The sequence below is a fragment of the Copidosoma floridanum genome, unplaced genomic scaffold (assembly GCF_036245765.1).
Source record: "Copidosoma floridanum isolate Cflo_tuat_1 unplaced genomic scaffold, Cflo_Japanese_pri ptg000004l, whole genome shotgun sequence".
NCBI classification, from domain to species: domain Eukaryota; kingdom Metazoa; phylum Arthropoda; class Insecta; order Hymenoptera; family Encyrtidae; genus Copidosoma; species Copidosoma floridanum.
Window position 1 is genome coordinate 16732596 of NW_028321881.1, and position 26720 is coordinate 16759315.

General features: G+C 31.0%; 1 protein-coding gene across 1 annotated transcript in view; it reads right to left on the reverse strand.

The window, feature by feature from the left end:
- Window positions 1–26720, reverse strand: part of Apoltp (Apolipoprotein lipid transfer particle) — a 2496658-nt gene that overhangs the window by 1701060 nt on the left and 768878 nt on the right. Inside the window, exon 12 of the mRNA XM_089596186.1 lies at window positions 348–800. Within this exon, the coding sequence (XP_089452312.1) occupies window positions 348–800 (453 nt within the window). The remainder of the gene's footprint in view (window positions 1–347; window positions 801–26720) is intronic.

Below are 26720 nucleotides of genomic sequence, written 5' to 3' on the forward strand. Positions count from 1 at the left end.
GCCAAGTACATGCAGATTCTTAAATATCCATGGTTCTTATTCTAACAACAAACGAGGTGGTAAGATTGATAAATTATCGTAAGACGTTTTAATTGAAAAGCTTAAATTTTTTTTTTAGATTAAACTGTAAGTTTGCATAGGTAATTGATTTATATCTTATACAATAACCCATATCTTAGGGTATTACAAATACTACTGGAAAAAAAGTCTTTCCACAAATAATGTTAAGTAGAAATAAGTTATAAATAGACTAATAACAAGTAACTCAAGCAATCATAGAAAAAATTTAGTACATCAAATAATAAAAGAGTTAAAATCCATAGTAAGATATCTTAATTGAGACTTACCGATTTCTAAGCTCGTAGCTTTGTAGTATAAGTTCGAACTTACTAAAATATCTTTGCTGAAGCTTGGTGATGTGAATAAAATTTGAAAGTTACGACTAATGACTGACACTGTGGATTGATCGTTGTATATGCCTTGTGCAGATATAGAATGTCCACTAAACCATGTTCCATTAAAGTTAATATTGTACGTACTACGAGAGCACTGATTTATTTTAGTATGTACAAGCAATGAGCTCAAACTTGGTATTGTCATGTTAAGAAAAGCTTTAAAAGCATAGTATGATACTCTTGGTACAAATACATGCAGTGTAAGAGATATCTCTTTACTTGTCGTATAACGTATTAGAAAACGGATTTTTGAGTCTGGCCCAACAGAGAGGTAGTTAATACCCACTTTAAAATCAATTCCTTGGTTTGGCTTGGTTATCACTAAAAAAACGTTGATGTTAGAACCTACATGGTAAAAAAATCAACCATTAACACAGATTTCTTTTGTTTTATAAAAGTGTAAATATTGCCTAAATATAGTTAATAATACTGCAAAGATGCATGCAATAACAAGAGTCATATGCAATAAAGGTGGCTTAGGTACCCTCGAAATTAGCATATGCAGTAATGGTTTGTGGTTCCAATAAGTATTTTGTTATGAGGTAGCTAAGGCTATCACGCTACTATACCTCTATATATTTTTTGAAAGTCATCCGCGGCTATGGAGTCCTATAATACTTATAATAATATACTTTATACATATAAAAATATCTTTATAGCATATTACTTAATGTGTGTTCTTGACGCTGTGGACTACGAGCCAAGAGGCAAGAAATGGACCAAAAACAATAAGAGAAGTTGAATGTAAGTACAGTATTGTTGAGTTAGTTAGAGGGAGAGGACGTCACATAAGCCCACGACGCATTGGAAACGAATCAAAGGCTGGGTCGTCACATTGATTTCCTGATTTTTAAAACCTCCAACTATTTGCTGGTTTTAAGAAGCGATGGAGGTTATCAGATGCAATGGGAGGGCGTGCACTCCGATGCAGTTCTACTGCATTGTGAGACCAGTATTGCATCGGGTATCAGAATGATCAGAGCGTATAGATCAGAGTTCGAGGATGACATGGAAAGTGATAGGTGATATAGAAGAGAACAGCAGAGAGAGAGAGAGAGGTTAGTGAGTGAACAGGAATTAGTGTAACGGAGAATATAGTAGGAAATTGAGAGAGTTACCCACTAGAAAAAAGGTGAACAGCAACAGACTAACTTGCCAGAAGTCATATGTGCAGCCAAGCTATCGTAAGGATCAGGATAGATTAGAAAAGCAGTGTGCTAACATACACAGAGACTTTCTAAACTACTTTAACAGTATGAACAGCGTGTACAGCAGCTTATCCTAAGTCAAATGACGCAAAAAAATTATTTGGATGGTTAGTTTTTAAATAAAACCCATTTTAAGATTGTTGGTTTTAGTACTGTTTGGAATGCTTTTGTGGGCACTTGCTAGATTCCTTATGAGATCTCAGCAGGTACTTGCAAGGTACTTCTTATGCTAATGGCAGGTACTTGCTAGGTATGCAGCGGACACTTGCCAAGTACCTACCACTTGTCGGATACTTGCTAGGTACTTTGCGGGCTTTAATAGGGTACTTGTCAGATGCTTTGAAAGTCTCTACCAAGTGCCCGCAAATTACCTGGAAAGAACCTGCTAAATGCCAGAAAAATACCCAGAAAGTACCTGTTAAGTACCCATTGAGCGTTCGCAAATTTTTCGGAGAACATCTGCCAAAATAACCAAAGTTTCTAGCAGATACTTGAAAGTTCGAGGCAAGTACCCATTAAGAACCCACCATAATCTCGAAAACTTGCTGGCAAGTACCCACCAAGATTATTAAAGTTCCTAGCAGGTATCCACCAAGAGCCCGCAAAGTATCCAGCAAGTACCTGCCATGTTCCTATGAAGTACCCTACAAGTACTCGTCAAGATGCTACAAAGTATCTGGCAAGTGCCCGCAAAGGACCCAGCATGTACCCGGTAAGTGCCCGTTAAGTATCTGGCAATTACCAACAAGTACCTGGCAATTACCAACAAATCCCCGGCTACTACCTTGTAAGTACCCACCATGATCTTGCAAAGCTGCTGGTGAACTCCAGACAGTAACTAGTGATGTTAAGTCCAAGTTCCTTCCCAAAGTTCATCTTATGTACACCGTAAGGTAGTCAAAAAACTTATCAAGATCTACAAACTCTCACCAACTGTAGAATAGGTATTTAAAAATTGCCTTCTCAGGGACATTATCAAGTATTGTCTAAGTTAGGTAACGAAAAGCGCTAGCTCTTTTTATCTCTTAATTGTAACTTAAACTTTATTTTTATGATGCGTATTGCTTATTATGTACTGTTGATCTGTTGATTGGCTTTGTGAGAACCTTTGAAAGAAGCAAAAACTGAATTTTAAGTTTTAATACTTTAAAAAGACCATTTATTTTTAGTAGCTTTGTTACTAAAATTAATCGTTTATTAAAAAAAAATAATAATAATAACAAATACGTTACAATTACTATACTGTCTATTTACACCTTATATCTAAATAATTATACGGATGTAATGAATGTCTATGCATGGTTGGCAACTCTACTGTACGTTACTAATTGGGCCAAGTTCATTTTATTTTTCGAATAAGCGGAGGGAGCAGCGCCAATGTGTATACGTAATTGTAACGCGCAAATAGACACAGTGTATAATTATAGTGATTTTTCTATTGATACTAATAAAACTTACAAAATTATTCAGCAACGGTCACTCCAAAAACGATTATTCTCATCAGCATTAATTGCTTGTTAATTTATTAACACCATCCACTTTTTTAACTTACCTCACTTATTTATACCATCCACCTCCTAGCTGCTGTCAACATGACTGCTATACTGCTTACTGACGTACAGCTAGTTACTATGAACTTGTTTAACGATCAACAACAACATGCTTTATGCTAGTCAGTGCTACCAAAACAGCATTCCTAACAGGCCTTAAATAACAAATCTAGATTTAAGTCTCATTTGAAAACTAATAGTCTGAAAGTCTTTTTTTGCACTGTTCAACTTAGGATGAGACACTGTACTCAGTGTATTTCGCTGTTAAGAACTTTAGAAAGGTCTCTGTTCATGTAAGGTTATAAAAAAAGATACACGTCTTTATGTGTGTGCAAAGAAAGAAATAGTGTAGGATTTTTAAGCTTGTACAAGGCAAAAGATGATGAATAAGAATAATAATGATTATAGTAATAAAAATAATAATAATAATAATAATAATAATAATAATAACAATAATAATAATAATAATAATAATAATAATGACGATAATGACGATGATAATGACAATGATAATGATGTTGATGATGACGATGCTGATGATGATGATGATGATGATAATGATGATGATGATGATGATGATGATTATGATGATGATAATAATGATAAAAAATATGATTATGATAATAATAGTAATGATGACAATGATAATAAAAAGTATGATTATGATGATAATAGTAATGATGATAATGATGAGAATTTCAATGAGTGTTAGAATATAAGTTTATTTACATCAGATGTGTAAATAATGATATCTGTTATGTGGCGTTAGAACTGCAAGAGCAGGATTATGTGTGCGTGCGTGCTTTTTAGTAAGTACAGTTACGCAGATGAGATAGAAAAAACATGGCCGTTGCTGCGTACGCACGCTCTCGTATTGTTTCTCTTAATATAAAGAGAGGAGATTTCGTAATCTTTCCCATTTTTCATTGCTATTGTTAAATACATTTATTTAAGTGTTTATAAGTGTTATGTCATTGATCTACTACCTCATAACATATTTGTTTAACATGGTAGTCGAGTTTGTGGTTGGTAGTATTTTTTGATTTTCACGTGTTGCTTTGGCAGCTCGTGACAATCAATTACTACGAGTTTAAGTGAAAGTGTCAGTACAACGCTTATAAAATTAAAAGAAAGTATGAATTCTACACTTATTAAAAATTCAAGAAAAAGTTTTGTGAAAATAACAAGAAAAGTACTCATAGTGAAAAAACTTGTAAAAGACCCGAACAGAGGAAAATAAACCAATGGTGGATAAAGTAAAAATCCCAGTGATTGATGAAAAACACTATGAGTGTTGGAAAAGGAGAATAACGATGATTCTAAAACTAAAAAAATATGACTTAGTAGCAACGAGAGTTATGACAAGAACTTATCAACAAGGAGAGTCTATTGAAATAAACTTAAAGGCGATCAATGGTATGGATAGAGAAATTTTGAATGATCAGTTACAGTTCCTGAAGCACAAAGAAGCAGTGTACGAAATAAATAATGAATTCAATAAAATTCATATAAAGGAGTCTACTGCACTGCAAGTTTGTGTAAAAAACAAGTTAGAAAAATCAAATTTTGTTAAAAGATTATTGGGTAAAAGGTTTCAAATAAAAGATTTGGATAAAATTAGTTCTCATTTGGGTATAAGCATCAATTATGACTCTAAAAATAGAAAGATGACACTTGATTAGAAATGCTATATTGAAATATTAGCAAGAAAGTAAGACATTAAAAATTTAAAATTGTATGCGGTTCCTTTGGAAAAAATTTAAAATCAAAGCATCGCAATTATTTTGTAATATTAAGTCAAGAAACTTAATAAGAGCCCTTCTGGATGTAAGTACAGAACCTAGACCTGACATTAGCTTCAGTGTAAATTTTGTAAGAAGATTTTTTAAAAAATTACTTTAAAATGCATTAAAAATGTCTTTTAAGAATTTTTAAGTATTTATTTTGAACAAAGGACTAACAATTAGTTTATAAAAAGAGTAGTAATAATAATATTATTAATTGCTTTGCCAATGCTGATCAGGCTAGTAATATAACTGATAGAAGGTCAACGACTGACTATGTAATAGGAATGTATGAAAATGCAATTTATTAAAAATCTAGAAAGCACAATAGTGTTACAAAATCATCAACAACAGCTGAGTTTGTAGTGTTGTCTGAATGTGTGAGTGAATTAAAAGTTATTAAAGAGTTATTGCTCGATTTGAAAACTGAAGTTTGCAATCGAATTCAAATGTATGAAGATAATTCTGGTGTGATAAGTACAGCTAGATTTGGAAATTTGGCTAAGAAATCGAAATGCATTGAAACTCATTGTTACTTTGTAAACGAGAAGCATGTGAAACACAAAATTGATGTTGTAAGAGTTGATGCATAAGAAAATACAACAGATTTTTTTACCTAAGCTTTAGGCAAAAAAAAAGTTCCAGAGAATGAGAAATATTTTGAATGTTAAGTAGTTTAAGATATTAAAATGAAGATGGTTATATACATTTAAGGAGGCGTGTTGGAAAATAAGTAAATTCATATTAGGTGTGTAAGTAGTGACATCTGTTATATGGCGTAAGCAGTGCGAGTGCTGAATGATTTGTGTTGTGCTTTGTTGTTTTTACAATAATATAGATGAAATAGAAAGAACATGGCCGATGTCGCGCACGCACGCTCTCATAGAAACACTCTCAGTATAACAAGAAGAGATTTTGTTATCTAATCAATCTTCTTTTCTATTGTTAAATACCTTCATTTTAATGGTTACAAGTGTTATGTTATTGATCGACTACCTTATAGCATATTTATTTAATAATAATGATGATAATGATGACAATAATGATGATAATGATAAAAAAATGATAATGATGATAATGATGATAATGATGATGATAATGATGATAACGATGATAATGATGATAATGATGATAATAATGATAGTAATAATGAGAAAAATAATGATAATTATGACGATAATGACGATGATGACGATAATAACTTGAAAAATAACTTAACTAAAAGAAATCTTGTATCTAAATAAGAAAGTTTTGAACGATGGGGTGCAATGAAATCAAAACATTTTACACGTAGAATATTTACTCTTGTACTAGTAAAAGAAAAAGAAATCATTATAACGTTAATCTGCTTTAGTTTATTCTTATACAAATTAAAAAAGTTTTTTTTTTATTTTGGAATTAAAAGCTTTAAAAAAAAGGTTTTATAGTTTTTTCAATATATGGAACAGCTGCTACCCAAAAAAATTGTTTTGAAATAAGAAAATCTAAGAGAGATTGCTTGTTTCGAGTGAATATTGTTTTTGTATTATAAGCATAAGAGCATTTGAACGCCTTAAAAATGATTTAATAAAATTTGTTTATCAACTTAGGACTCAACCTTAAAAATTACTTTTGTGGGTTTCTTTCCTGAAATCAGGCAAGAGCGTAAAACTTCACTTTCAAACCACATTTTTTTAAAGTACAAATTTTAAAATTTCTTTAACTAAGAAATATTTAACGTAGAATCGTATTGCTTAGGAAATTTGTCACTACATTACTTTTAACATAAAAAAAGTAAGAGGGCGTAATAACCACGTGAAAACTACGAAAGGCCATTGATTGTAAAGTTGGTAAAAACAAATTTTGTATTTAATAATACGAGGAGATGAAGCAGTAGTAGTACTGTAACTTTCAATGAAGGTATTAATGTAATGATTTAAGTTTTGGAAGATTAAAAATGATAATAAAAAGATAAGCTACCCACAAGCACAATTGACAGAAACGAGTTCAAATTAAAAAGTAGTCTTTTTATTAATAAATTAATAAAGTAGTCTTTTTATTAATAAATTAATAAAGAAGTCTTTAATTAATGCTCAACCTGCTCTACTAGTAGATGAAAGGTGACACCCTGTCAAGTACGTGTGGTACAGTCATCTTGAAAAATGGTCAATAACAAAATAAATAAAACTTGCACGTCATGTTAATACGATTTAGAAAACTTGAATTTTTTTCATGAAGCATTTGATACTACATTAAAAGTTTTTATATTAATAAGTACTGCACAATTACTTAAGCATAATTTTTGCAATAAAATACTTTACCACATTTATTATAGTTTCTTATCTTTTCGTAAGAATACTTTAGTATCCAAAAGTTTGGCTGTGTTTTTGTTAAGATAGAAAATTTCAAAAGAGTGGTGAGCTTACTAATAATTGATAAATCTGGTTCTGCTGCTTTTGAGTGTAATCCATCTAGTGACGAATTTAAAACAACCACTCATAAATAACCGTGAAGACCTAGCCATTGGCCGCAGTTAATTAAGTTGGCATTCGTCAGAATCAACAAATGGCACGCCAATTTTTTTCGTTTCAGTAGCAGAAATAGAGAGCTGCTTACGTTAAGGTTGCTGAACATTAGCAGTACAATATTTTACTCACTTGAAAATCAACACTGGTGGCAAGAAATTTCCAGATCCAGAGATACATGTTCCTGTGGTAATATTCTTTTCTCTTACACCAGCAGTCAATACCTTCACTTACCTTCACTTCTTTGTGATATGATCCTTGGTGATATCTTACGCACAATGAATACACCTGTCTTATCTATATTATAAAGTATATTCTTGATATTCTGTTAAGTATAAATTTATACTAATCGAAAATCAAAGTGAGTAATTGAAAGAATTCTTTAACAGCTTTTTTGTTGAAGCCATTAGCTCTTGCAAATAATGTGAACTCAGCTTTTCTATGTAAAAGGTCACGTCTAACCATAAAACTGCAAAGCCAATCTTGACTAGCCCCCGTTTCTTAATATTCAATTTGTGAGGAATTTTAAACTTTGCAGCAAAGATAAAAGCAATCTTTTTAACTTCATTTCCGTTAAGTTCAAATAATTTTTCCTATATTTCTGCAATATAGATAGCCAAAGCTACTCCTTGCTCATCAGTAAAAACACGAGAAAACTCACCAGGTGCAAAAAAAATATTTTGCTGGAGTCTCTGGCATGGAAAACGCTATACAACTACAAATGCATAAAAAATACCGTTGCTTAAATTTATATCTGTTGGTATAGAATTTTCTGAATACAATTTTTTTTTTGGAGTAGATCTATAAACGCCAAATATACTCGCAGCCATTTTGCAAGATTTACCGTCAACTACAATTGAACTGTTCAAGTACATTTTTTCGTACATCCACGAGAGAAATATCTCTTGGACATTTTCTTGTGGTTTCTAACGATTTCCTTACACAAGACTTAATACGACTAACTCAAGATGTCTGAAACTTATTACAGTTGATAGAAATGAGCTTAAATTAATTATTACTTAGGTATTGCATTTCTCTTCCTACTTTAAACATTTTTTCTTGTTTGATCACATACATAATAGGTTAGACATGACCAGCTGATGCTTTGAGCAGCTGCCGTCACAGCACTTACCATGAGTTACCTGCTATCTGTGAGTGACACACTTCGGCCATTTTTCAGTTATTTTAGATTGTTTACTATAATTGCTATACAAGTTTTAAGTTAAAAAAAATGTTATACAGTAAAACAAAGGAGTTTTTCTATTGAATGTACTCATTTTTATTTACCTACTTTATTATTTTCAAATTGTTCCAAGTTCCTTGAAAATAAAATTAAGCTACTCTCTTTTCTTTGAATTTCAAAACCTTGTATTTAATAAATAAATAAATTTCTTAATATTTTAGCCTACATCCTACCCTCCCCTATCTCAAAGTTTTTCAATATATCAATTTAAATGTTTACTTTCAGCGTTCAAATAGAAGGCCTATCCACATAAGAAGTTTATTAATTCAATATGGGTTGAGGCAGTTGAGGCCAATAAAGTCATGAGGTTTAGAGTTAAGAGGTCTTATCATTCCAGCACAAAAAAAAACTTTTCCTAGATATTGAAAATTAAATTTGTTAACAGTTTGCCATACTATGTACCCAAACAGACATCTTTATCGTAAAATCGTTAATCTTTCGAACCACTGAGGTAAAAAGTTTATTAAACTCTTTCGAATATTATTTTAGATTTATGATTAGTCAAGTTATTTTACTAAAAAATTTAATACTGAATGTACAAAAATTTATCACTTATGTGCATGTATGTATATGTGTGTATTACCAGCCCCTTCTAAGCTTCACACGAGATTCATTGAATAGAGCCCCTACATAACAACCAAACAAGAATATGGCTTTGCTAGCTTGACTGCACCATCCCTCTAACCATGGTCACACTAGCAGGTAACTCAAGGCTAGGTCAGCTTGACAGCCAAGCAGATTCTGCTTTGCACGGCATAACTAATCTAATGAGTTACAGACAAAGTAAAATAGTCCTTGTATAATTTAGTTTACATCAGGTTATTGTACATTTTCAGTGATTTGGTCTTGATGTATTTCACTTTGTTTCGTTGGTGACCCATCACACTAGCTTTGTAGTCCTAAGCAAAATATGCTTGGTTGTCAAATAAACGTAGCATTTAGTTACCTGCTTGGGCCACCATGGTTGAATTGGCGATACAGTTAATCGTACGCAGCCATATTCTTGTACCAGTGTAATAGTATTGACAAAAAATATTAGAAGTGTCTAGTTAACCAGTGCTTTTACATTTTTTATCTATTATTACTTTGAGGAATATAAACTCTTTGATATAAAAGTTTTTTGTTTTAAATCCATTCAGTTTTGGTCGAATATTAGGTTGTAAAAAATTTTTAAAACATAATGTTGCTGAAATTGATCGTGCATTATCTACGCAATAGAATAGGTCTTTGATCTAAAAAGGATCGCTGATTTATACTTTCTTACGTTAACATACACAAAAAGGGCTGTTTTATTAAGTTGTAAAATATCAAAACTAATAGAAAAATGTACAATTAAAAACTTTTTTTTTGAATGACCAAACTTTATCACCAGAGTAACAAAGTTCTAGAGCCTCATCTCTCCTCTACTTGTTAGTAAGGTTGTTCAATGCCAGATGGATCTTAGAATCCAACGTGTAAATTAGTTCGAGTTACTTACCTCATTTTTCTAAGTTTTTATGTATTTGATTCACCAAGCACAGACCTCAAGGTGGATCAGTGATTCCTAGTTGAATGCTTAGAGATGAGAGGGTTATGCAGAGTGGTTGGTGGCTGGAGCTTTTAACTTTGAAACGAGCAACTCTCCTAGAAATCTCTGCCAGTATAAAACTGACTTGGTTTAAAAGTGGCTTTCTATAGTCTATTGTTGGACGATACATTGTTAGAGTTTGCTTTTATATCATTTAAAACAATTACAGCACTTGCTTACAGCCCCTTGATGGCAAACATAACAAAGTCAGTGCACTCAGAGAAACTTGACATACGATACACTGGTTGTTGTCTCTCTGTCCGTATGAATATATATTTTCACATATTTTATCCCAGTTACTGCCCTTAACTCTCCAATCTTTTGTATCTCCTTGGACCACAAAGCTCGCTAGAGGTTTTCTATCCCACACTTTCGTTTGCTCTCTCTTATTCTCTCACTTTCTATTTACATCTGCTTTACTCTACTACCAGCCTCTTTCATCTGTACTCTATTTTTCCTAACTCTATTTTACTAGTACTTTCACGGCCCACTCTCTTAGTCCCAACGAGATTTTGTTCTACCTTACTCATCTCAGATACTTTTTCAGGTGTGACTGCGCCAAACTACGAAGATGTCTCCATACACTTCTTCTTCTGGAATCTGCCAGGTCAACCCAACCTCGTACTCTCATGCGCTCACACGCTTTATCTCTCTCTCTCTCTCTCTCCCTCTCTCTCTCACTCTCTCTCTCTTTCTCTCTCTTTCCCTCTTGACCTAATATATCTGCAAGACTTCCCTAGGTAACAGGCCTGTCGTACCGTACTTACACTTACGTTATCTACTCTGCTTCTTTATTCACCAGTGTCCACTGTTGATTATTTTATTGTCATTCCCTAAAGGCCCTTGAGCCTTACATCCGTACATGTTACAAGGCAACCAGCGAAAGCACCTTTGCCTCCTTTTATACCAACAGTCTACCCGTTCTACTTATTGGCTCAGTGTTGTCCTGCTGTATAAGGCATCATCACTGAATTAATGTCTGGCTGGGTAATAGATGTCTTGCTGTCTCTCTCTCTCTCTTTTTCTTATTGCACAGCGTCTTGCCTCTTGTTCAGGTACTTAGAATCCCACATTATCAGAAAAGCGTTGTTTGAATACGGTAGCTTAACCAACCGTCAGCTGGCTGTTGATACAGGTTTGTTGCGGTCTCAGATGTTCTCTCTCTCTCTCTTCTGCTTTTTCCTACAATCGATTTTTTTCTCTCTCTCTCTCTTACACTTAGTCTTAACTTTCTTTTACTTCTATCTCTCTCCACGTTTGTCTCTGCTACAATTCTAGCTTGATAGACTCTCTCACAAATACTGGATAGATGGAAGAAGATCACGTATTCTTCATACATACCTCTCTCATTATTCACTTTAGTCTCTTTCTTGTCACTCAGTAGGTCAATTTACGAGCTTTGACCTACTAACTAGGTCCTTACCTTATCTGTTGATTTCTCTCATTTGTTTTGCTGTATCAAGCCTGAGCAAACTTTCCATACACTCTACAGATTTATCTGCCCTTCTAGTACCTCGCACATCGTCTTGTCTTTTTCCTGAAAATTACAACCAAGGGTACGGAGGAGGTTACATACTTTCATTTGTATAATTACCTAGCTTGAAAGCAGGGGTGTTTACTGAAGCGTGGCGAATTTGAGAAGCAAATTTTTCCACTTATAGACTCTGTTATAAACTCAGAAACTAGTACATGCTAATGCTACTGCTAAGTTTAACAATACTATAGCCATGCCTCACAAATATATTAGGAGAGGTTTAAGAAATGTTTAAAGAAAGACAAATTTTTTTCCGATCCAAAAAAACTCTATGTAAGGTGGCAGTGAATGGTGCAGGTAGCGAGGACGTTAAGTATAAGAGTGTATTTTAAATTTAATTTTCATTTTGTACCTTTATAACTACAGAACTATAAGTAAAATAGCAGATTAAGAAGTAGATACCCTACTGAAAGACCATAGAGATATAAATTTTTGTTATACCTGGCTTTTCTTTTAGTTAAAGTATTTCATTTATTTTTTCATGGAAAAACTCATTAAAAACTCTATGATTACTTTACTAGTACTTTAGTGTATAAAGTATGTTTGTTTTAAAAAGTATAAAATTTATTTTGTGTAAAAAAACTAGGTGTGGGTCTTGGGACCCCTGACAGAAGTAAACCTTTCAACTCAAATGTTATTAAACTAGGTACAATAAAAAATAAGAAAATTAGAGTACATCTGATTTTAATAGATCTTTAAGAATCCCACATTAAAAAACAGTAAAAAATTTTAATATTATTACGCATTAGAGCACGCACGTGCATAGAATACGCATACCTTAATATACTACTTATATTATAATTTGCTCGTTTTAAGTGCTTTTATGTTTGCTATGATATATGCGATACACATATGAATTGTTGGTCGTGTAATGCAGAAACAAAAATTTTCACTGTACTGCACCAAAAGAATCTACTTTTGTTCCAGGACAAAGTAAAAAAATTTCTTTCAGTTAAAATTAATATGTGTGCATTTGATATGGCATTATATGTGTACAATAAACTCTTGTTGGAATCTTTCTATCTGACAAATCAAAATTTTTTAAAATTTTGGCTGCCATCAAAGTAAAATAATCTACTATATTCTTATTATTGTTGGGAAAAATCATAGACATATAGCTATTTTCTGTTGTATGGTTGTAATTTCTGATTTTATTTGCTTTCAATAATAACTTACCACTTAATATTACTATTCACCCTCGTTTAACTCATTTCTACTGATATCAAAATTTATAAACAGAGTATTGGTTTTGGCGCTATAACAACTTTTCTGATAATTCATTATAAAAAACAGTAAATAAATTAAATCATGGGTAGAATATAAAGGTTGTAGCTTTACCTTTGAGATATGACTTATTATTTTTGAAATTATCATGATTATTTATATAAATCCGTGAATCATATTTTTACACTTTAATAATTATTATCTATAAGTGTCATTGCTATTTGATTATCTGGCTACTTCTTTAAGATACTACTGTTTCTTTAATTTTGGAAAGTTATTTTATAACAAAAATTCATCAATAATTTTGTCAACGTCTGTATTAATCTTCCAAACATGCCATGCTAAACAAATAAATTTTTTTTGACTTGTTCTTTTCAAAATACAGTTGAAAAATCTAAAAAATATGGTCATGTTTGTGCATATTCTAACCCCTCTCTATTTAGGCACGACAGTCATAAGGTACCCCTTTAGACACCCCGTAAAAATATTTATTTCATGGCTATCTAGCTTCCTTCTTTGAGATGTAACTGTTTTTCGAATCTGAAAAGGTTGTATTATGACAAAAATTTTTTAAAGATTTTGTAAAAGTCCATATTAATTTTTCGTGTACAATGTAAAAAATTAATTTTTTTTTACTCGTTCTTTGCAATATGCAGTCAAAAAAAGGAATAACACAGCCCCACAAAAAAAATTTCTAACCTGGGGGTCTCACTATGCTTACTATACGTTTTTAAAGTCACTGAATCCGAATTAAGGGTCTATATAGCTTCATTGGGTCTAGGTTTAGCCATAACCTTAAAAAAAGCCCAAAACTACCAAAAAACATGAAATATTTACTAGTAAAGCGTTTATAACCTAGGTAACCCCAAACACTCATAGCCTCATAATTCCCATACTCCATACACACTAAAACCTTATAACCAAATAATACGATAATCTCGAAACCAGATAAGCAACAGAGATTGGGGTTTCAAACTCTAGGAAATCATTAAAAAAAAAAAATCTCTGACTTCCGGGTCTTACTATGCTTACTATATGTTTTTGGTTTCGCTAAATACGAATTAAGGGTCTTTATAGCTACATTGGGTGAAGGTTCATCCATAATTTTGGTAGTTTTGGGCCTATTTTTTTAAGTTATGGCTAAACCTAGACCCAATAAAGCTCTATAGACTCTCAATTCAGATTCAGCGACCCCGATAACGTATTGTAAGCATAATGAGACCCCCAGGTCAGAAACTTTTTTTTTGTGGGGCTGTGTAATTAAAGTTATGTTTGTGCATAATTGAACCCCTCTATATTTGTGAGCCTCAATCTTGTACATCCTATTTAGGGAAGCCGTGAAAATTGTTAATATTAAATAATTTTGTTTTCCTTTAGAGATACAGCGTTTTTTCTAGTTTTCAAAAGTTGAGACGTTTTTTTACATACACACATACATATACATACATATACATACGTGTATATTTATATATATATATATATATATATATATATATATATATATATATATATGTAAAGAAAGTATACTCTCTTTAAATACAAATAAAGCGTGTCCTTTGATAGGTGATTGATAGAGGGGGTAAGGATATTGAAGGTAAGAAGTGAAACAATAGAGAAGAGAGAGGAAAAGGAGTAGTAACAGATATAAACTCAGAGAGAAAGGTAGTGCGAACAAATAAGGATCAAGAAGCAAGTGAAATATAAAATTACAGTCTTCAGTGTAAAATATAAAATACAATAGAGATAATAGACTTATATTTTCGTTCCTCTACTTTTTTCAGGTAAAATTACGCTGTAAATATTGTAAATATTGTATAATAATTATTAAATAAACTCTACTTTTTTCAGAGTAACAAATATTAGTTTATTTTTCTCGTATCTATTGTTATAAATATAAAACATTATAGAACGAAAATATTGTCTCAAGATAACAAAAATGCCAAAATTAAGATTTAATTTTGAAGTTGTTTCCTCACCGAGTGATAGCAAAACAAACATAACAAATATAACCTTCATCGAAACGGAAAAAGGAATACAGTATGCTATACCACGGCAATATCAAAATATAGACAATCACACAGAAGTCAAGAAAACAGAGGTATTTATTAAATTTAAAAGTAACGCTAAAAGGGGTACACAACAGAAGTTATGGATAGGATTAGATGATGAGTTAGCAAAAGTATATATAGATGAAATAGGAAATTTTCAATTTAAGAATGTATATTTAAACGAAATTGAAAAAGAAAAAAAAATAATAGAAAATCCTGTAGATATAAACAACTTGATAGAACAATTATTAACAAACAAACAAAAAGATAATAGCAAGCTTAACTTAAAAAATATATCAGAAAAATTTATTTTAGAAAAATTTAATGAAAAACAGACGAATATAACTCAATGGATGAATACATTTGAAAAAGAATGTGAAAGATTTGAAATTATTGAAGATAATACAAAAATTGAGATTTTAAGATTATTTTTAGATAAAGCCTGCATGGACTGGCATTATACAGCACAAACAGAATTAAAAATAAATAATAACTGGCAAGAATGGAAAGAAAAATTTCTAAAAACTTTTGCAGATAGAAGTTGGAATTCATCTATATATGCATTGTCCTATAAATATTATGAAGGTTCATTAACAGAATATGCGATAAAAAAAGAAAGATTATTAATAAATGTGGACCCAAACATGGAAAAAAAGACAATAATAGCGTTGATAGTAATGGGTCTGCCAGAATGGATAAGAAATAAATTAGATAAAGAAGAATGTGTAGATTCAACAATATTAATAAATGAAATAAGAAAACATGAAAGTTTGAACAAAAAAATTATAAGCAAGAAAAATGATAATAGATACAATTATAAACATAAAAATGAAGAAAAAAAACCGTGTCAAATATGTGAGAAAATAGGAAAATCCAACAGATTCCATCCTGAAGAAAAATGTTGGTTTAAGAATAAAGATAAAACAAGAGTAGTTGGGGCAAATGAAAGAATAAATGCAGATTCATATACAGAAGAAAAAAAACGAATAGAGACACCATTGATTAAAATACCAATATTGTTAAATAATAAATTGAGGGTTATAGGAACATATGATTCCGGGGCTCAGATATCATTAATAAATAAAAGAATAGTTAAAATACAAGAAGAAGAAAAAAATGTAAACAAAATATATTTGAAGTCAGTCAATGGTGTCAGCGAAACAAAAGGCTTAATAAAAGTGAAAGTAAAAATATTCGAAATAGAAGAAGAAATAGACTTAGATATAGTGGAAAGAGAAGACTTTGAGGATATTATAATAGGTTTAGATATGATAAAAAAATTTAGACTTATACAAGATGAGAATTTAAATATTTCCCAAAAGAAAAAAATAATCAAAGAAAAAGATCAACATATAAAACAGAATTCAACAGAAAAGGTTACGGAAGTAAAAATAAACTTTAATGAGCATGTGACAGAAGAGGAAAGCGATTTACGATTAGAACATTTAGAAAATAGTAAAAAGAAAGAGATAAAAAATATAATTAAGAAATACAATTCAGTCTTTGCAAAAAACAAATATGACATAGGGACAGTTAAAGATTATGAAGCAAGAATAGATTTAATAGAAGAAAAATACTGTAGCAAAAGACCATATAGATGTACAATAGAAGATAAAAAAGAGATAGAACAACAAGTAGCAAAATTACTTGAAAAAAAATTAATAGAAGAATCGTACAGCCCTTTTGCAGCACCTGTTACTCTAGCATTTAAAAAAGAAGAAAATAAGAAATCAAGACTATGCATAGACTTTAGAGACCTAAATAAATTAATTGTACCGCAAGCACAACCTTTCCCACTAATCGAAGATTTAATAACAAAAACAAGAAACTGTAAATTTTTCACCACCCTAGATATAAATTCGGCTTTTTGGTCAATACCTCTTAGAATTGAAGATAGAAATAAAACTGGTTTTATTACACAAGATGGACACTACCAATGGACTTGCCTTCCGTTTGGCTTAAAAACAGCACCAGCAATATTCCAAAGAATACTAAGCAACATTTTAAAAAAAAATAATTTAAAAAATTTTGCAGAAAATTACATAGATGATATACTTATATTTTCACCAACTTTTGAAAAACATATAGAACACATCAAACAAGTTTTAAACGCAATATTAAAAGAAGGATTTCGATTAAAATTTAAAAAATGTACATTTGGTTCAAATTCTGCAAAGTATCTTGGACACATAATAGAAAATAATACCGTTCGTCCAATAAAAGATAATTTAATAGCAATAGAAAACTTTCCACAACCAAGAACCCAAAAAAATATAAGACAATTTTTAGGCAAAATAAACTTTTATCATGAATATATTCCGAAAAGTGCGATATTATTAGACCCACTCCACAAATTACTTAGGAAAAATGAAAAATTTATATGGACAGAGGAATGTGAAAAATCATTTCAACAAACAAAAAAGTTACTGTGCTCAAAACCAATTTTAGAGATATTTGACCCAAACTTAGAAATAAAACTGTACACAGATGCATCAATAGAAGGAATAGCAGCAGTGTTTAAACAAACACAATTTGATGGAAAAGATAAACCGATAGCATATTTTTCAAAAAAACTAACAGAAACACAAAAGAAAAAAAAAGCAATATATTTGGAATGTTTGGCTATAAAAGAAGCAATAAAATATTGGCAGCAGTGGCTTATTGGAAAAAAATTTATAGTATATTCAGACCATAAACCATTAGAAAATCTAAATATTAAAGTAAGAACAGACGAAGAACTAGGTGATTTAACTTACTATTTATCGCAATATGATTTTACAATAAAATATATCCCAGGAAAAGAAAATATAGAAGCAGACTGTCTTAGCCGAAATCCGGTATTAGAACCAGAAATAAATAACGAAGAATTTTTAAGAATAATAAATTTAATAGAAATAGATGAAATCAAAATAGATCAAGAAAAAAACAAAGAAATACAAAAATCAAATAAAATGTTAATAAAAAGAAATGAAATTTTTTATAAAAAGAGTAGAAAAAAAGAAAAAATAATACTATCAGAAGAGTTTAGTAAAAAATTGATTAAAAAAATACACAAAGAATGGTTTCATATTGGAATAAAACAAATGATGACTAGAATAAGCACAAACTACACAGCGAAGAATTTAACAAAAAATATAATCAAAACATGTAGAGAATGTAAAATATGTATAGAAAATAAATCAAGAGGTCAACTTAAATACGGCCAAATGTCACATTTAGGCCCAGCAAAAAAACCTTTTGAAATTGTCTCAATAGATACCATTGGTGGATTTGGAGGAAATAGATCAACAAAAAAATATTTACACCTCCTAGTAGATCACTTTACCAGGTATGCTTATATAATAACATCCAAGACACAAACGGCAAGTGACTTTATTAAACTAGTAAGAAAAATAATAGATACTGAACAAATAGAAATGATTTTGTCAGATCAGTACCCAGGAATAAACTCAAAAGATTTCAAAGATTTTTTGGAACACAATAATATCAAAATAGTTTTTACAGCTGTTAATGCGCCATTTTCTAACGGATTAAATGAAAGACTCAATCAAACAATAGTTAATAAAATTAGGTGCAAATTAAACGAAAACCAAAATAAAAAAGCTTGGACATCAATAGCTCATGAATGTATAAAAAAGTATAATGAGACAGAACATTCTGTTACAGGATTCACACCGCAATATTTACTAGATGGGACTGATGTAAGCATAACACCTCAAGAATTAATAACAATAGATAACAAAGACATCTGGCTAAAGAATAGACAAACAGCAATAGAAAATACTATTAAATCGCACAATTATAGCAAGAAAATATTTGATAAAAACAGAAAAAATCATATATTTAAAATTGGAGATCTAGTATATATAGAAAATGGAAACAGACTAAATAGGAGAAAAATGGATAGATTACGAATTGGACCTTATAAAATAATAAATGAAATTTCAGAGTCTATATATCAAATAAAAACAGAAAAAAATAGAAAACCAGATTTATTTCACATAACAAAATTGGTTCCAATGAATATGGAACTAAATGACGACGATTTTAGTGAGAAAGAAATGTAAATAAAACAAAATGCAATGAGATGTTCCAATTTTCGGCTAATACGGAGGGGGGGAGATGTAAAGAAAGTATACTCTCTTTAAATACAAATAAAGCGTGTCCTTTGATAGGTGATTGATAGAGGGGGTAAGGATATTGAAGGTAAGAAGTGAAACAATAGAGAAGAGAGAGGAAAAGGAGTAGTAACAGATATAAACTCAGAGAGAAAGGTAGTGCGAACAAATAAGGATCAAGAAGCAAGTGAAATATAAAATTACAGTCTTCAGTGTAAAATATAAAATACAATAGAGATAATAGACTTATATTTTCGTTCCTCTACTTTTTTCAGGTAAAATTACGCTGTAAATATTGTAAATATTGTATAATAATTATTAAATAAACTCTACTTTTTTCAGAGTAACAAATATTAGTTTATTTTTCTCGTATCTATTGTTATAAATATAAAACATTATATATATATATATATATATATATACATATATATATATATACTAGTGGGGCTCACGCCCCCCTGCACGCACTGCGCACCAACCCCCTAACTTCCGAATATTGTGCATCAATACAAAGCAGTATCAATACCAAGTACAATTAGTAGTTACGTAGATGCTAGATGTGTAAGTCCAATGGAAGCAGCTTAGAGACTTCAAGAATATCCAATTCGTGGTAGAAGTCATACAGTTGTAAATCTAGCTGTTCATCTTAAAAATAAACAAAAACTCATATTTGAAGAAAATAATATCAAAAATAAAATTAAAAATTATTAAACACCCCTTACAGCTTGGTTTGGATTAAATAAAGTGGATGATTTTGCAAAATCGCTAAAATATGTTAACATTCCAGAACATTACATTTTTGACAATAAACTTGAAATTTAGAAAAAAAGAAAAGTTACACTGGAAAATATTGCTATAGGTAGATGAAACATAGTATCTCTAAAAGATCATGAACGCTTTTTTTTAAAACTTATTTTAAATAAATTACATGGGGTTACATCGTTTAAAAACGTTCAAAAACATAATGGAATAACATATAAAAATTTTAGGGATACTGCAATTGCAATAGGATTATGAGAACATGATTCTGAAATCGACAATATTTTTGATGAAGCCATAACAATTATGTTTCCATACCAGTTAAGACAATTTTTTGCTCAGTTTTTGATTTCAGAAAACATTTAAGAAGATAAAAAAATGGAATGAATATAAAAAACGTTTTACGGAAGACTTCGATAATGATAATAATAATTGTGATCTTCTACATATTAATCAAATTTTGGTATCGGAAGGTAAATCATGTGAGTCTTTTAGTTTACCGACACCAACCATTAGCAACTAAATAAATAATTGCAATATTGAGGAAATATCTTCCAGTAAAAAAAGTGTTTGATATAATGTACACAAATTTAAATGAAGATCAAAGAAAAGTTCTTAAAGCTATTTGTGAACAAGATAAAAAAGTATATTTCTTAAATGGTCCTAGTGGATCCGAAAAAACCTACTTGTATAAGACACTCTTTTATTACTTTATTTCTAGAGGTAAAAATATTTTGTCAATGGCTTGGACAGGAAATTGCATCTGTATTATTACCAGAAGGTATGACCAGTCATAGAACTTTTCGTTTACCTCTAGACTAAGATACTATTAAAAGTGTATTTTCAGAATTTAAAACTGAAAAAAAAAAACTAAAGAAAGTTGATTTAATAATATGGGACGAGGCTTCTGTGATTTCGAAAAAAGCTCTAGAAATCGTTGATAGAACATTCAGAGACTTGTATAATACAAAACTTTGCTTTGGTGATAGATTAATAGTATTAGGAGGAGATTGTCGACAAATCCTTCTAGTTATAAAAAATGGTAATAGAACTATAATAATAGAAGAAACTATTAAATCATCATTTTTATGGAACTTCTTTCAGAATTTAGGATTACGAAATAATTTCCGTTCTAGCAATAACGAATTTTTAAAATTATTGTTAAGAATTGGAGAAGGCGACATAGAAACATATAACATTCCTAAATCCTGGATAACAGATGATGTCTGTAACAAAATATTTGGTAATTACAGCAACTGTTTTGACAATAACGTGATACTAAGTTCACATAATAAATACACTTTTTTTTAAACAACAAGATTTTAAGTAAATTACATGGGGAAACTAAAACTTATTACAGCATCGACACTGCAACATATAAAGGTGTTGATAAATCAGATGATAATATTTATATAAATTTTCCGTAGAAATGTTAAACAACATTTGTGAAGGCTTGCCACCTCATGAACTTAAATTAAAAATAGGTACAATAGTAATGTTAATTCGAAATTTAAGTATATCAGACGGATTATCTATTTAACGGTACACGATTGCAAATTACTAAATTACTGAAGTATCACGTAGAAGGCGAAATAGTAACATGAGAAAAAATTGGTAATAAAGTTTTCATTCAAAGAACTACATTGAATACTGGAAATACTTCATTATTACCTTTTATTTTATATAGAAAACAATTCCCATTAGTTGTAGCATTTGATATGACTATAAATAAGTCTCAAGGTCAAAGTTCTGATAATGTGGGATTATACTTAAAAAAACCTTCAATTTCTCATGGTCAATTATACGTGGCTTTATCAAGATGCAAAAATAAAAATGGAATTTTTGTTCAAGTCGATAGAGAAAACAGTTTAGAGATTGAAAATATAGTTTGGAAAGAAATTTTTGAATATAATAATGTATCTTATATCCATAACATGATTTAATTATTATTTTTTCATGTATAGGTAAAACTTTTTAATTAATAATACATATCATAAATGTATATCGTGTTTATCTATTGTACCAATTCTAGCATTAATTTAAAAGAAAATAGAAATAGACGTAAGTCTTCGTGGTTTCATCAGGCTTTATAAGGTGACTCATAAAGTGATGCAAAACTTTCATTGTTTATATTAATGATACTCTAAATTTAACTTTAGTTTATGTACGTAAAAAAAAAAATTGTGTAATAAAGAACTATGAGGCTCTTTTACAGTCAAGCTTGAATTAGATGGCGCCAGGGTACGTCGTGGCTGTCATGGCCGTCTCACTCACACTACATTACTTTTCAGTATTGTATGTATACAGGAAATTAAAGTGTAGTGGTAAAGCGCAATATTTAAAATTTTGAAATGAATAAGGAAGACAAGAAAGAATATTATGGGAGCTTAAAAGTTTCAGAATTGAAAAAGCTTTTAAAAGGGAAAGGAGCAAGAGTCAGTGGTAGAAAAGCAGAACTCGTGGACAGGTAAGTGTATACTGTAGGTTATATTCACAAGGCTATTCATGTATTTGTTTACTAATGATTGGTCTCCCAATTGCTTCGAGCCACTTTTTTTTATCACAATATCAGAAGGAAATTTAAATTTCACTTTTTTATCGCTGGATATTACACTGCACTTTATTTTTCCTACTATCTTTAAACGTAAATGCAAAAAAAAATTGTCTGCAAACAACAGCAATCATTTACAAAGGTTATGTCTTCTGCTTTGCTCATCACACAGATAGGCTCACGGACACAATACACAACTGTAAATTTGACGGTGTGTAAGTGCGACGGCCATGACAGCCGCGACGTGCCCTGGCGCCATCTGATTTAAGCTTGACTGTAAAAGAGCCTCATATAAGTGATGATGATATAATAATTATGCGCATGAATTTATGTGTATATATTATTTGGTTTCAAAATATTGTTAACTCCATATAAATTGGTTTTTAAACGTACTTAGTTGTATAAATAATGATGTTTTGCGCAACAACCCCCTGTAAATCAATTTATGATTTTTAATTTCTTCTTGACGATGAAATAAATCATGGCAATAAGACAGTTTTGTCCAAAGATAGGTAAAGACGGTATGATCAAGGTCAGGTTCCAAAAAAGTGGTGTGGGGAGGTGGTGGGAGCCATGAAAAAATTCGTGGGGGTCAGTGGGAGGGCCATAGGGGGTAGGTGGGTGAATGTGGGATATTTTAAGAAAAAATACTATACAATATTTCCATGTGATTTGGTAGGAATGTGGTAATAGACTTTAACACATTGGCAGGGCTGGCAAAATGCAATGTTACAAAATGCTAACAAAAAAAGTCAGCCTACCAAAAACTTTATGCTTACAAAGAAACCAAGGGATCCAGTATATCAAAATACAATTGATTGTGTTTAAGTTTAGCTGATTACAGTATTATGCAGTAATCTGTAACTATTTGATTGAATATTAAAACATACATTGTTATTATCCCATGAAGTTATACGTGGTTGAACCCTCTGGCTTGAATAAAGACTTATACCATACTTCTATACTATTCATATAATATTTTGTGGTGAGGCGGTGGGGGGCTATGAAAAAATGTGTGGGGGGTCAGTGGGGGGCAGTGTGGGGTTTTGAGAAAAACTACAATATGTCAAAATAAACAAGAAAATAATGAGTTCTTACATTATTTTGTGGGGGGTTGGTGGGGGGGCGGTGGGGGGTTTGTGTGGAATGCCCCACTGAGTTAACTATATAATATAGGAATATATATATATATATATATACAAACATAAATGTGAAAAGATAGATAGTAAAAAAGAACGATTTTTACTATGTTTTTTTAAAGACTTTGAAGAGAGAAAGCGATGTTTTGTGTCCAACATAATTTACCTGTCAGTATTTGAGCTATAATAGAGGCTCAGTCCAGCCCGTATTACAGCTACATAACGATTTTCACCATGCAGCAGTAGGTTTACTTACTATGTATAGATAGAGTATATAGAGTACTATGAGAATGTTTGGCCCCAAGCTCTGCTGCCTGCAGTGCTGCTGAAGTAGAGCCATCATTGCGTCTAAAATATGTATAGGCTTTGTTTTGACCGTCTTAAGACCTAATGATGAGCGTCACGTCATTATTTGCACGTACATAAGTCGACTTAACTCAGTCGAGGCTGTTCAGCACACAGTCATAAAGTTTAGTGGTATTGCATCTGTACACATGTATTTTCAGTATCTACAAGACTGGTAGATATCTATATGTATTTATATTTCTATGTTTACATTTAAGACGCCCTCGTGGCTATTCTGCAGCAGCGCTGCAGGCTGCAGAGTTTTAGGCCAAATATTTTTATTAAGAGAGGAGCTATATCATATATATATATATATAGAGTAACTGCGGCGCACTATTGTGCGTATCCGAGAAGGAGGAAGAGAGAGAAAGAGAGACAAACAAACAGATCCCCTGCCTGTGGCGTAGTCAGCACTGGCTGGTCTACGTACATGTAATACATATAAATTTTTATGTGCATGACAGCGTTTGTTCGCTCGTTGCACGGGTTAACTTCCCACGTAAGGAGCGTCCAAAGAAGTTTCACTTTAATATGTCTTTATTATGTTTAAATAGTATTAAGACGTTATTGAAAGACCCTTTTTCTTATGTAGGTGTTAATTACTCTTTTAATTTATCCATTATTTCTGAAATTCTTTGCCTATTTCACTTTACTGCCGACAAATAGAAAAATTGCAATGTTACTTAGAAATGAGCTAACATGATCACTGTGTCACTCGGAAATCTTTGGGGCAATGTCTTGCAATAGTAAACTCTGCCACTTTCTAGAGTCAACTCTTAAAAAACGCGAATACTACAGACTAATATGAGGCGTTTCAGGTGAAACGTCCCAGGCCGGCCGCGCGAACGCTAAAAGTCACTTTTTTTATCTTATTTTCTCGGCCTTATTTCTATTCAACAAAAACTGTTGCAAATAGTGCTTTTAATGTATTTTTTAGTCATCTTTCCAATGGTGTGGTTACTTTTCTAAAAAAATTTAATTTTTACTGAAAAAAAAAACAAAACAAGCTATATCTTGAAAAAGGCATTTTTAATATCTTTTTTGATAGGCTCGATGAAAAGCTAAAATTTTTTTACTTTGAAAACATTTTTTTCACAGTGTGCTCTGATTCAAAAATTTTAGTGAAACAATAACAAAGAGTAAACTTTCAGCCGTCTGAACGCGCGCCAAAGGCCAGTGCCACGCCGCACTCTGCTTTAAGTTCAAGTTAAACTCCGCAAGCTTACTAATATTATTAGTTTTGTAACATTTAATTATTTATTGAACAAAGTAGTATACTTATACGTTATAACTCAATATGGTATTGTATAATTAAAATAGAATCTTTGATTTTTTATATGATTTTCAGGTGGAATTAAAAGAACCGTCTAAACATAAAGCGTATTTTATTTCGAAATTCATTATAATTACCTAACATATTTTTATTTATTTATGTAATAAACAATTACTTTTTATTTATTATTTTAAAAAAGATCTTAAAGGTGGAGAATTTATTGTAACTTATAATTTTTCGAAAATTTATGCGTTTTGTAAGCAGAATTTAACGCAATCTTTTCATTGGAACAATAACCAAGCTTCCATTTTTACAGTTGTAGTTAATTATAAGGAAAAAGATAAGCTTAAGCACATGAGTATTGCTGTTATTTCCAGTAATTTAAATCATAATACAATTGCTGTCTATAAGAATCAAAAAGTTATAATAAATCATTTAAAATCTAAGTTTGTAGTGAAGACAATTTTTTAGACATTTTGTGGGGCTAGTCAACATTACAAAAATAAGAGCAGTCTTAGAAATATACTTTTCCACAAAAAAATTTTTAAAATTGATTGTGAATGGCATTTTTTTGCCACTGCTTATGGAAAAGGAGCCTGTAACGGTTGTATAGCCCACTTAAAGAGTGGTGCAAGACATGCAAGTCTTCAAGTTTACTCTAATTAACAAATTTTAACAGCAGAAAACTTGTACGACTGGGCAAAGAGTTATTGCAAAAAAATACAATTCTTTATTTGAGTTAAGAGTCGTATAAAAAACGTAAAATTAAACTCGAATCTCTATTTAATGAAGCAAAATTATTAAAATGTACTTTGCAATTTCATGCTGTCATTCCAATCGAATGATAAAATATTAAAATTAAACAAAAATCTATCAGCTCTGAGTATCAACTTTTTCCAAAACAAAGTAATAAAATCAAAAAGCCTACACCTCAAACTTAATCTAACACTAAAAAGTAATGGAAAATATTTGTTTTGAAAGTATTTCTAAATTAATAATATTTATAGTTAACTTGAGCGTGGCGTGGTGGCGCGCCGGGCCTAAGCGGGCGTTCAAACAGCCAAAATTTTACTCTTGAGTATTATTTTACTCGAATTTTTAAGTGAGAGCACACTGTGCAAAAAGACGTTTTCAATGTTAAAAAACCTCAGTTTTCCATCTAGCCTATCGAAAAAAATATTAAAAATGCCTTTTTCAAGATAAAGCATGTTTTGTGTTTTTTTTTAGTGAAAATAAAATTTTTTCGGAAAACTAAATACACCATTGTAAAGCGGACTAGAAAATACATCGAAAATGCTATTTGCAACTGTTCGAAATCGAACTCAGTAAGATAGTGGACTGTATATTTTTTTTATATCGCACGCCGGATTTGGGGGATCGTGAAAAAGGATGTAATTAAAGGACACTGTAATAATGCA